The 13324-nt window shown below is 42.9% G+C and overlaps 1 protein-coding gene across 1 annotated transcript; it reads right to left on the reverse strand.

Moving 5' to 3' along the window:
• Nucleotides 1-289: 289 nt before the first annotated feature.
• Nucleotides 290-11492, reverse strand: LOC109466389 (leucine-rich repeat-containing protein 4C-like). The gene is made up of 2 exons (XM_019764102.1): nucleotides 11409-11492; nucleotides 290-2735 (listed from the first exon to the last, which is right to left on the reverse strand). Exon 2 carries the CDS (start codon nucleotides 2144-2146, stop codon nucleotides 290-292), a length of 1857 nt encoding a protein of 618 aa, XP_019619661.1. The 5' UTR covers nucleotides 2147-2735; nucleotides 11409-11492.
• Nucleotides 11493-13324: the final 1832 nt, after the last annotated feature.

The raw sequence follows: 13324 nt of genomic DNA on the forward strand, positions 1-13324 counted from the left end.
GTAATGCCGGCTCAGGAGCGATGGCCGCCACAGTTAATACTTACTTGCACTTCCACTTGACACTCTGAAAACTTGAAAAGCTGTCATGTCATCATCAATGATAACCTTACAATGCCAGATATATCATGGTACAAGAACGTTGACCTACTGCCTTTGTATCCAAGTGACCCCTGGGTCAGCTCTATTGATTTCCTACAGTTTGTCAATAATCTTTGTTCCTATAAGATTGCTTCCATTTGGTCAAGTACATACAGCTACATACAAGTGATATGTTACAGAGCCACAGTTTTCAGACTTGCGTCTCAACTTTTGAAGCTTTTGACTTTTTCAACGTCCCATTGGGCTGTTTTTCAATGTCTACTTTGATGTCTATACTGTATATATCAGGAGGCGGCATCTCTACCGATTCTGGTTCTTTTTCCATTTTATGCCTGCAACAGCAACAATACTTCCGACAGCAGCACGAGCTGTCGTCTTCGTGTTTCTTTTTTGTTCTTTCGTTCATTTTGCATTTCTTCTGAAGGAACCGTTTTCTGTCGTGACACCTCTTACAGAGGAAGCAGATCCCCCAGACAGATAGTCCCAGCACCACGATGCCGGCGATGGAGCTGACGATAACGCTCAAATGGTCGAACTTTCTTGAGGCCAGAGGGTCGTATTCATCATCATCTTCATCAACGGAAACGGTACCACCAGGGGGCATAGTCGGCGGTTTGTAGGTCAGATTCAATCTGCTGGTGGTGTTTAGGTTGACGTTAGACCAGCTCTGGTCATCAAGCCCCAGCGTGCACACGGAGGGATCGAAGTCATCCTCCATGGGCTCCTCTAGTACTGGTATATCGGTAATATACGCCCTTGTGGTGACATTCAGCGTTGTGATGACGGACTGGCTGCCGCCTGGGTTACGCGCGATGCATCGGTACACGCCCGCGTCGTGCAGGGTCACTCTCGTGATGTTCAAACTGCCGTCGTTGAAGACCTTGACGCGGACCTCGTAGTTGCCGTGTCGTATTGTCGTCCCGTTAGGAGTTATCCAACTGATGGCGGTCTCCCGACCTGACACGCATGGTAAGGATGCGTCCTCGCCCTCTGTAACGTTTAGCTGGATCGAATAGTTGCTTATCTTTCGACGAGGGCAGCGGAAAATTTCTATTGGAAGACGAAATACGGATGTTCCTAATAGCCTCTTCGGGTATCGACACTCCCCGCATGCATCGCAAGTTCTATCACGTACTTTCGTTCGCAGCCATTCCACCAGCCACGTTATGTCGCAGCTGCAGTTCCACGGGTTGTATTTTAGGTTCACCTTCCCCAGCGATGTCGACGCGGCGAAGAGGTTGTATGGTAATGTGCTGAGGTTGTTGTAGGAAAGGTCTAATTCACTCAGAGCCTGCAAGTCTTCAAAGGCTAGTGGTTCAACCTCGTTCACTTGGGACGAAATAATCATCAGCCGTCTGAGCCTGAACATACTCTGGAACGACGTTCGCCCGAGGATCCTGATAATGTTCCCTGATAAATTCAACTCCTCCAGACTGGTTAAATGCTGCAGATAAGGCACGGTCTGCAAGTTAGCGACTCCCATGTTCAAGTACACCAGACTGCTCAACCCCGCAAAGGCGTTATTCGAGATCCCCCTAAGCTGTCTCAGTTCCCCCAAATCCAAGAGTTTGAGATTAGGCAGATAAGAGAAGCTGTAGGCATCCAGGCAGACTATCGGGTTGCCTCCCAACCATAATTCTTTCAAGTTGATCAGTGACTTGAGCGCCCCACTCGGTACGACTACCAGGCTGTTGTAAAACAGTTCGAGGATTTGCAAATTGTCCAGACCGACAAAGGCATCGTTGTCGATCTCCGATATGGTGTTTGCGCTGAGCTGTAGAGTATGTAACTGTGGCAAGTTGGCAAATTGGTTCTTGATGAGTTTGCTAATGTTGTTGCTGTGGAGGTTGAGATAGACAACCCTCTCCGGTATTCTGTTGGGGACCTTGGTGAGATTGCTATCGCCGCAGTACACGTTAGAGAAGGACCCGCTACAGACGCAGATCCTGGGGCAGTTGTTGGTGTACACCGGGGAGAAGGTAGTTAGCAGCAGGAATGACAGGAAGCGGATATTGAAAGGTTTCTCGGTGGACTGCCGGGGAGCCATACTCAGGTCTGTTTCTCTGTGCAGTCTTTACACAACAGCGAGCTACAACAGTGTAGGTATAGCGGAGCACAGTCGCAGTTTCTATGGCTTCACATGAACACGGCATCAGGTCCTAACTTTCTTCTGCGTGAAGAGACTTACAATTAGCCTTCCTTATTTATTGCGGCTCGGTCGGGGCGCCTTCTTAGAATCTAGGCAGACAAATACGTAGGGTGAATACCTTCTTCAGAAGTACGTGGTCGGTCACTGGGTGGTATCCATCCTCTACTGGAGTCACGACGGCTATATAGGTGACGTTTCAGAAGAGTGAATACCTTCTTGTCTACTTTCATCATCCGATGATGTCACCGCTCCTTTGTCTTCATTATAGCTCCAATTACGCCCAGGAAAATATGTCCTGCGTTCAATTGAAGCAGGCTGGAGTGACGGCTCTGTCCGATTGCCCAAATCCATGAGGAATCGGTTCCCGCCGCGCTGCGCAAGGGGCACGTCCCCTCCTCATCAGGGAAGGACGGCACTGTCACACCCACCGCATCGGCTGACAAGTGAGCGCCGCTTACCCGTGGCACATCGGTACATCCCTATTGACCTGCAGCAAAGAGATTCACATAGCAAATCCTCCATTGTATCGACTCTACAAATTGGCATCCCGCTGCAGCGGATATGCTAAACTTAGCGTGTCGCACGTAATTACGGAAAGGGGCAGAAGATCGACGGCAACGGCTTTACTACATATTCAAGTGGCAACTAATTCTCACTATTGTGTGAAATCGATACAAACCGCTATATGAGCACTATTTCCCTCCACTTTCTGACTGTCCCTTATTGTTGCATGCTCTGTGGGGTAATGGCGGCGTGGAATTACGTCGTTCAGATTTCGGCGCCACACTGGGTGGAATTTTGAAACTTGTAAATTGCAGACCATATTTCTGGTCAGAGGCAGCATGCTAAAAAGGTCAATGAACTATACGTGGTTGAATAATAATATCTCAATTTCTATGATTAGATTCAAATACTGCCAACTTGTCTATGCATACAGTGTACAATTCATGATATTTTAGTTGAGAAAACTGGTACTTAAAATCATAATCCTCAAGTTTCAGATAGAATCACGATTATTGGAACTTACAAGCCTGATGACGATCCGCATCAATCAACCTACTTTCGCTACGTGTTTCACGTCTGGTTCTTAATGTGTTTTCAATACATTTATAATCATGTAGCTTCATGGTCTGTGATAGCACAATGCATAACGTGGTATTTCCCATCATTGCGATTCCATTATTCATGATGAGCGTCCAGTCAAGATCGTTTATTTGTACTGCTGGGCAGCAGCAGCCACGGGGGTATTTCCTGCAGCAACTCGTGCTGATATTTCCGAAAAACGAGACAGTTAAAGGCACCCAGGGCAGTTTTTAGGGCTCGAAAATACGCAATTTTTCCGAGCCAATATTCTAGTCATTTATCTCCATACTGAGTTGAACAAGACTATCCCAATGTAAAGTGACCCACATAGAGCAAAATTGCCCAAACTTCTGACGGAAAATAGTTACTGGAACGGGCCCTTAGCTTGGCTGATTTTTAGGGTACCACCTATAAAATAAAGGACTCATCTTGGGGCTTGTTTCTGCAGTTTTAAATGCCCAAAGTATGAAATACTGACTCAAAGGTGCTAATGTGAGGCAGTATGTGTCAATATCATAAAGATTGCCTTATTCAGAATATTTCCAGTTTTGATGCTCTGAAATCGCATAGGATGCCTTTAAACTGCTAAAACTGAAATAAAATGCGCCAAATTGAAGCAGTAAAACATTACAGTCATAATTTCAGTCTCGTTCTTTAGCGTTCGACCGTTTTACATGCAGATAAACCAGGTCAATGCTTTATCCAGTGATCAATGCGTTGGTAATGAGAGGGGAGCCGGGAGGTGAAGAATGATTCTCAGATATGGAAATGGTGTAATTACAGTTTCAGACTTCAGTCAGCTGCAACATGTAACTTTCAAAATTTTGTGTATTAGCTGACCCTTCAACGTTTTACATTCCCCGAAGCATGTGCCTTGACGTAAATGAATGCAGGCTTACGCTTTGATATCCAACACAGTTATATCATAGATAGTCCGGAATAGCATCCCCTTCTTCTATATTACTTGGGCTTTAGCTGAAACTAACTTTTGAAAAAAAGGAGTTTATACATCATTGTACATGCCGTTTCAAGTTTATTTATTTTACCAGGGCATACCTCAGATCTCAGGTCAGTTTCTAGCCCTCTGGATAATTTGTCGCAACTTTATATATGTGGTGGATTACAGTGTACTTTAATAGAGTGACTTTTAGCTTTTAGTTTCTAAACAGCTCCACTTCTGGATAAGCACAAACAGCTCTGAAAGGTGCTGTATCTATTGATCGCCTGCCCCCAGATGGCTCAGAAGTTAAGTGCTCCGAACTCGAAGCTATGGGTAATACATGTCTAAATCCCCATGTCCTCTATAGGTCGAGTGCAGTCAATTCTGGACGTAATTATCTGCCGAATCCTGGAGGAGGGGGCCGCTGGCTTGAGGATTTTCGCCACCGGGGAATTTTGCTGGGATCATCTGCCCGATAACAAAGCTACCAACACAGAACGTGAGCTGGCCAGAAAGTGGCGACCGGGTTATATGCAATAACGTTTTCAGCGGTGCGTGCCGCGGCTACACTGCAACGTATCGGGAAATCCTTTTGATATTAAACCTACCAGAATTCTTACAATACGTTCAACCAGATTCTTCAAATTGTTATTCTACCACGATAAGTTGATCCCGAATTTGACACAGGGGATTTGAATCGTCAAACACAATAAAAGACAAATAATCTGTCTGACGACTGTTCTGCAGAGTTAATCCAAAAACAACAGATCTACACAAAATGACATTATTCATGAATATTCTTAACTTGATCGCTATCTATAAACCTGAAGTTTCGCAACAGCCATAGCACAGCCAAAAGGTGCACTATTTTATGAAAGATTTCCTGCCACAGGTATATGGATTTCAGATTATAGCCTGTATTTATAGCCCCTGATTTTAGCGGGTAAAAGCATATATTTTTTGTTCAAATGCATTAGGGCCAAAGTAAAGGGCCTACACCCTAAAGGGCCTATACCAGATACTTAACATTTTTCAAACTAGATTGAAATTGTTTCTTTAACCATATTTGCAGTTTGAAAAGGTTATTTGAATCAGGTATTGAATAAAAATGTTACAACAAATACAATATGATATGCAAATAAAAACATAAGCTGCAATTTAAACCAGGTAAAGCACATCATCACTCATCGAGACGAAATGAAATATTGTGTTTACAATACTTCAGCGTCATACAGCAATAAACCATGCGACACCTACTGAGCATGCAAACCAGTTGTTCACACATGATGACTTATGATGCATCGAGCACAACACCTTACGTTGATATTGATCAGCACAAACGACATGGTGTCCAACTAAAACAATTCATGACATCCTATGAAAGGCGCATTATAAAAAAAAGGTGAAAAGGTTAGGGTCATATATGTGCTAAAGAGCTCCCTGGGTGCATCATGCAAAGGAATATGCACGATTATTCGGGAAACGCATGAAGCTGTCAGCATTACGGAGATAAATCAGTTCCTCCGCGCTACGCAGAAATGGTCTGGGTGCGTCTCTCAGGAGGCGTCTCTGACAACAGCAACATCCACGGTCATCAAAGGGATTTCCAATATTGCATGGAAGCGCCAATCGATCGGTCGCACCTCCAGCCTTCTCCAAACCATCCGTCACGGGCGCGGGTAGCCGGGATGGCTACGGCAAGAGTGATTACCGGGTCCTGACGAATACTATAAACAGAATTACTGAATTTTGCGCAAAAAAAATGCCTGTCAGAAATCCGTTGCCATGGTAACACGAAAAATTATAAATTTATCTCACTGCTATGAAATTGTTAGCAACAATATTTTAGGAAAAGTCACCAAGTTTGGTGGCTCTAGCACAAGCCGTTCGGACGTTATCCGACATCAAAGTTGGCTACGGCAAGAGTGATTACTGGGGTACTGACGAATACTATATGCGTTAATATCAGAGAAACATTTGCTAATATGCATTACTGTTATACACTGCTTGCTTACTGTTATTCTCTAGACCAGTTAGGGAGTGGAACCGTCTACCAGAAAATAATGTTAAAGCCAAGACATTACAGGCCTTCAAGAATGCCACTAGCACCATGTCGTTCTGAACAACAGTTACGGGTACTCACCACCACCCTGCCCTCAGTGGCGGACAGGGAGTGGCGCCCCTGCCCATTGAGGAGCTGCAGGCAACAACATACACACACAAAACTTGTACGAGCGACCACCCCATCCAGTAACCCCACCCCTACCGTGCTGGAGCCCTCAACCAATTGAGGTTTGCACGAATTGGGAAGAAGAAGTATTGGGAAGAAAAAGACGACGTCTTTACTCACTGTTATAAACTATATATTGAAGTGACAGCGTGGAGCGTTTGGGGTTCTAATAATAATTTCATTAAGATACAATTTTGCAAACTTGTAAATTTATGTACAGAATAAGTTACATAATACAATTTTGTGCATTAGATTAAATGAGCTTTGTTGGCAACTTTCCTACACAACTTTAATATCTGGTTGTGCGAGTAACGAAACGAAAACTTTGGGGCGAAAGTTTTAGACACTTAGTAAAAGACGTATACAAATCTCGTACTGAAGACTGGGGTTGTTAAACGTTATCGTGCCGCGGCCAGACAGAGACAGGATTTGTATTACAACGACCCCATTTCAGATAGATTTAATAATATAACCATTCATGTTCGGAATTCACAAGGATCACTGATTATATTAATCTACTTCTGACTGGCTTTTGCATTACCACAGATAACAAGACGCCAACCCTAAAATGTTAATCATTATTAGAATTTATAGTGTTACAATAAATCAATGTTTTGGCTTATCTATATCTAATAATACTGTAGTAGTAGAGTAACAGTACTTGTATTGGAACGTAAAGTAGTCACATTTGGAAAGCATCTGTCTTTCAAACACGTTTTTTTACGGCAGCAAACCGTACCAAAGTTGTGCTATTGTTATTATCCCGCTCGCCCTATTTGCAGTTAGACATAAAAACAGTATTCATGTTTACAATGTCACGGCTAATGCTGGGAATATATTAGCAATGTTACTGCCAACGTAATAAAGTACGCCGAAATGAAGAAAAACTTTATGAGCAATGTCGTTTGAGGGGGATTATGCCGCATCAACGCTGGGAGTTTCACCCCAGAATCGCTATGCTTTACACGTTTTTATCTTCAGACGGGTAGCTGGATACAAATAGATGGGACGCGTCGCGCAATTTCGCGCAGCAAAAGTGTTTCCCGTGGAGGCAAGAGGCCAATTAGAAACTTGGTAGACTCCCGAGATGACTCGAGTTAACGCAAGCAAAGCAGGGCGTGCTGGAAATGATGTGACGGCTTGCCATGATGCATTATCATTCCCCGCTGCCCCCTCACGTTTTCCAATATTATCCAAATTTAACGCTTTAGTGCACTGTGAAGCGGAAACGGGTCGGGCCGCATCTTCACATTATTCTTTGAGCATCCTTCATGCACTTTGTAGTGAATATTCGCTGTCGTTGTGGCCTCAGAAAAACAAAACCTGAGTGCTACCAATAGCCAGGCTCTAGTAGACAAATTGTAATCATATTTCGGACAGCATCTCACATTATTCTATGAGCATCCTCCATGCACTTTGTAGTGAATATTTGCTGTCGTTGTAGCCTTAGAAAAACAATTTTCAAAACCTGACTGCTACCAATAGCCAGGCTCTAGTAGACAAATAATAATCATATTTCGGGCAGCATCCTCATATTATTCTTTGAGCATCCTTCGTGCACTTTGTAGTGAATACTCGCTGTCGTTGCAGACTTCAGAGAAAGAAAAACAAAATTCAAAACCTGAGTGCTGCCAATAGCCCGGCTCTAGTAGACAAATAGGTAATCATCATATTTTGGGCCGCATCCTTATATTATTCTTTGAGCACCCTTCTTTGGGTAGAATATTCGCCGCAGCCTTCAGAAAGAGAAAAACAAAAGTCTACAGCAGAATGATGCCAATACTGGCAATAGCCCTGGTGAATATTTGCCGCACCTTTCAGAGATAGAAAATTCCAAAACCAGTGATGCCAATAGCCCGTCTCTAGTAGACAAATAGGTAATCATATTTTGAGCCTCATATTATTCTTTGAGCATCCTTAATTGTGGTGAATATTCGCTGCAGCATTCAGAGAGAGAGGGACAGACAGACAGAATTCTAAACCAGTGTTCTGCCAATAGCCAGGCTCTAATTTTTGAGCATCATTCATTGTAGTGAATATTAGCTGAAGCTTTCAGACACAGAAAAACAAAAATCTAAGCCAGAGTGATGCCAATAGCCCGGTGAATATTTGCCGCAGCCTTCAAAGAGAGCAAGACAAAAGTCTAAACCAATAGCCCGCCTCTAGTAGACAAATGGATAATCATATTTTAGTTTACCGTATATAGTAGAGGGGATTCATTCCTCAAGCTACCGACATCTTGCACACGCAGTCGTCCCTCAGTAAGACATCTGGAGCCGCATAGTTCCCGTTTAGAACTTTTATTCAGCCTGTCACATTTTAGTTTACCTTTAGGTTCATTGTGGTGAATATTCGCTGCAGCATTCAGTCACAGAAAAACAGCATTCTAAACCAGAGTAATGCCAATAGCCTGGATATACTTGACAAATAGGTAATCAGATTTGCGTTTACATACCTAGAGAAACGGTCACGCCGTAAGCAGTACGTATACAGGCCTCTATCGCTGACGTATTTACATTACTGACGTAAATCATTGATCTAGGGAGGAGCGTCCATCACAAAATGAAGCCAAATTTCCGCCGTTTGATTTGAGTACCGAGTTATTCATACGCGGGATTGGCGGCAACTCTCTACAAATTGGCAATTCTATCACTGCCTTGCAGATCATTACCGGTCATCGCACCTCAATGGATCCTGCAGCCGACCTCCGCTGTTTGCAAGGCGAGCGGATTGATGTGATTTTCGGACAGCGGAAGGCAAATTGGCCCGTCGACACCTCCGCTAGTCCGAACTCAGCGCTAATTCTTACCACTCTTAGGCCACACTAATTTGATATGTTGGTTCACGGATTTTTTTCCAGAAAAAATATAAAGAGACAGGGCGAAAAAAACACACACCAAGACACCCCTGAAGGCCGAAAATGTTACGATATGAGCCATGAAGTTAACACACCAGGCTGGTTTACAATTAAAACAATAGTTTTGAACTTTGAATGAAACAAAGTTGCTTGTTACATTCAAAAACGTTAACAACTAGGAAGAAAAGGGCTTTCGTCAACTGTTGGGGTCAAAATATGTCTTTGATTGAGCATTTTGCAGTTGATTCAGAACCTAAATCTTTTCTCATTTTTTTTTTCAAATCAGAAAAAAAGGAAAAGGCGAATCTTAGAACCAACAAATTAAATTGGAGTGGCCTGACCAACATCAGGAGTCTGCGGATATCTGACGAGCAAATGCGTAAGCCGCTAGTCCGAACTCAGGCCACACCAATTTAATTTGTTGGTTCTCGGGTTCGCCTCTTCCTTTTTCTGATATGCAAAAAAAAAAAAAGAATGAACTAAAAAAAGAATGAACTAAAAATGAATCAACTAAAAAATGCTCATATTTTGCCCCCAACAGTTGAGGGAAGTCTTTTTCTTGATAGTTGTTACAGTTTTTCCATCATCAATGCAGTGGTTTTATTAAAAGTTCCACAGCCTCTTGTGTTGACGACATGGCTCCTATCGTTGCATTTGGAGCTATAATAGGATGCCTTGACCTGTTTTATTTCATTTTTTCGCCCTGTCGCTTCATATTTTTCTATGAAAAAATCCGAGAACCAACAAATTAAATTGGAGTGGCCTGATCAGCATCAGGAGTCTGCGGATGTCTGACTAGGAGATCCCTAAGTCGCTACGCCTTTCTCTAATGACACACCATCCAGGTCGTATTTCACAGTTATTAAACACCGCATCCTTCATTAGAAGTTACGGACATTTGGAACTGATCCTCATGACCTCTCTTTCCTGCTCATTAAACCTAATGATTTTGGACGGTTCTCTACTTTATTGAACAGAACAAGTTTTAATATCCATCGATTGATCTAATTTTCTTGTCGGAGAACATTAGCAACAGGCGATCCCCCGGTAAGTCATACCCTACCTACCGCTATTACTTGAGCCTTTATTGATTTTCGGTGCGTCACGCGAAGGTTTCTCATAAGCCTGAGGAGTAGAACAAGCGGTGTGCTCAGTCAAGCTAGAGGAAGGAACAATGAAAAGAAAGTACATCTTGAGATGCGTTATGGATTTGCCCAACCACCGTATGTTCGGGGAAATTCAACAGCATCGGACCATGAGAAAGGTCACAGTGGTGCTTACGTTATTTAGTGGAGATCGTTATTTTCATCATCTTTGGTGGTGTTTAATTTGTGATCACCGATACTGCCTTGTCTCACGGAACGTCTTTTTAACGGAACACTGAGAACTACTCTTCCCTTTAAGACAAGTTGGGAGTTTGAAAAGTTTATCTATCAAATTCCAAGTGTGGGTCGTGTGGCGTAGCGGCAGAGTGCTCGACTCGGAATCAAGAGGTCCCGGGTTCGAGTCCTGACTTGGTGGTGGTGTTTAATTTGTGATCATCAATACTGCCTTGTCTATCAGAACGTCTTTTTAACGGAGCACTGAGGAACTCTCTTCTCTCTAAGACAAGCTGGAAGTTTAAAAAGTTTATCAATCAAACGCCAAGTGCAGCCAATAAAAGGAACGACGCAAATACACTGTTTTATCTTGCAGAAAAGTAGTGGAGTATTGAATGAAGTTGAGCTGAGCATTGCGAGTCTTCAATATATGCACTTTGTATCATTGCCAGCCGGTTGCTTTCATTGCGTGACAAGCTTTATATCTAGAATCCAAATCACCGAATAAAAAGCATAAAAAACTCAAACTCCTACCACACACTGCACGCTACTCAGATAAAAAAAGTTAGACTGGTGTTATGTAAGAAAAATGAAATAGATGACCGTCTGTCATCTTCATCAGGGCAATTCTGACTGGTTTACTGTGCACTGACGCTAGATGTTACTTGATGCATAGTTCACATTGCACTGTTACTTGGTGGGAAGAGTGGAAAATGAAATAAAGTTCTTACCTTGAGTTGCTGCAGATAGACCATTTATCACGTCCTACGTCAGTACTAACTCTAGAAGAGCCGGTCTCCCCCGCCACTCTCCCCACCTGGTGCCGAGCTGTAGTGAGAAACGCACCGCTATTACCGCATTTATTACATATCCCTTTCCGTTATTCATGGCCATTAGTTTCTTGTTCCCCAGTGGTTAATTATTTACGCAGAAAACATACAACCATATTTCAGAATCCCCTTGTAGCAACCTTCCTGTCACATCCCTTCCCGTGTCACCTGACGTCCTCAGATGCGCGATAACAAGCCGTCATGCGTTTGTGGACTCGTGTGGCGTAGCGGCAGAGTGCTCAACTCGGAACCAAGAGGTCCCGGGTTCGAGTCATGACATGCCACCGATCTTGTGTCCTTGGGAAAGACACTTTGCACGACTTTCCTCGCTTAACTCAAGTGAAAATGAGTATTGTCCTGTTCCGTATTATTTGTCCTCTATTTGCGTTGGTGAGGGCATAAAATAAGTTGATATAACTTGAGTGTTGGTTTGCCTCCTCCAATAGGTGCTTCTGAAACATGTCGTTGATCACGTCTGAACCAATCAGAGGCCCCAGCTGACGCAGTGCTGACTTACAACTTTAAAAATCAAGCCGTCATGCAACGCACGGCAAGTCCATCTATCAAAGACACTTCGTACAATTATTCGAGACCCATTTTCACCTAAGTTGGTTCAAAGTTGTTGACACCGAGACGAGCACACAAGTCTCCCTATGTGTGAGTTCCACACTGTTTCTCAGCAGTATGTAGAATATATGCGCGTTCACAGATCTGATACTGCGGAGGACAGGGGATATGTTGATGTCCCGAACCAATTTCCCCCGCGAAATTGAAGCATGCCGCTGCTGAGTGGAAATATCTACGTTTGATAGCGGATATACGGTACTGTCATCGATTACGTGATGACTTTAATCATTATTGAAATCTCGTTACATTGTTTGGGGCCACGCCCACTCGATAAGGGTATACCGTAGTCACGCAATGTCAGTGGGAAATGAAGAGTAAAAAAAAACGTATAAAACTCCTATATGTAACTTAAAGGACGCGTGTGTAATAACATTAGATAAAAACAATCAAGATCATGAAGTAATGAAAAATGAATCATACACATCTACCATTAATCAAATCGTAGCCCATGATGTTGAGACCAGGTTTCCTATATGTGTGGCGGTTCATTTAGTGTCAATGTTTCACTATCTGTTGCGTGTGTGCACCTGTTTACCTTCTTTTATAATATATATATGTATATTTTTATTTATTCAAGTGGTGCTGATAACATTATAAATTGTGATTATAATTTTTGATTGCAGTGCAACTTTGGCATTGTTTTCTAATTTAATTTTTTTTTCAAACTGCTGCAGCTCTGCCTAAGTTTGTCCACTCAAGATGAAATATTGCTGTTCAATTGTAAATAATTCAGGTTTTGCTATTATCAGCTGTTTCTCTTGCTAGGTTTGCTATCCCGTGAATAGAACTTCATTAATCTCCAAGCAGATCCCTTTCAGTGACAAAAGACAGTATCAAATTGGTCAGGCAGTACCTATTAGCCATAGAAGGTCGCCAGCCACCAACGGTTGGTGGGGGTAGCGACAAGAAAAAGGCCATATATAAAAAGCTAACGATCATTCCCCCACAACCTCTGCTTGGAGAGTAAACTTACATGACTTTGGTAAGAACTTTACAAAAAAAAAGCAAAGAACAAATGGCCCTGAGGGAAATCTACATGCTCGTCCCTATGAAGGGGTCATAAAAATGATGTGTGGGACCAGGTAATGTTCTCTTTTAGCATGGCAAACGCATCAAGGACATAGCTAACATATGTCTGAGGCATACCCACAGCAGAGATAGTATATCACCTGCAGACCAGTAATCCTCGT

This window comes from Branchiostoma belcheri, unplaced genomic scaffold, assembly GCF_001625305.1.
Source record: "Branchiostoma belcheri isolate BF01 breed outbred unplaced genomic scaffold, Haploidv18h27 scaffold165, whole genome shotgun sequence".
Taxonomy (NCBI): domain Eukaryota; kingdom Metazoa; phylum Chordata; class Leptocardii; order Amphioxiformes; family Branchiostomatidae; genus Branchiostoma; species Branchiostoma belcheri.

Coding starts and splice junctions, on each gene's coding strand:
- LOC109466389 (XM_019764102.1), bottom strand. CDS start 2,146: ATGGCTCCCCGGCAGTCCACCGAGAAACCTTTCAATATCCGCTTCCTG.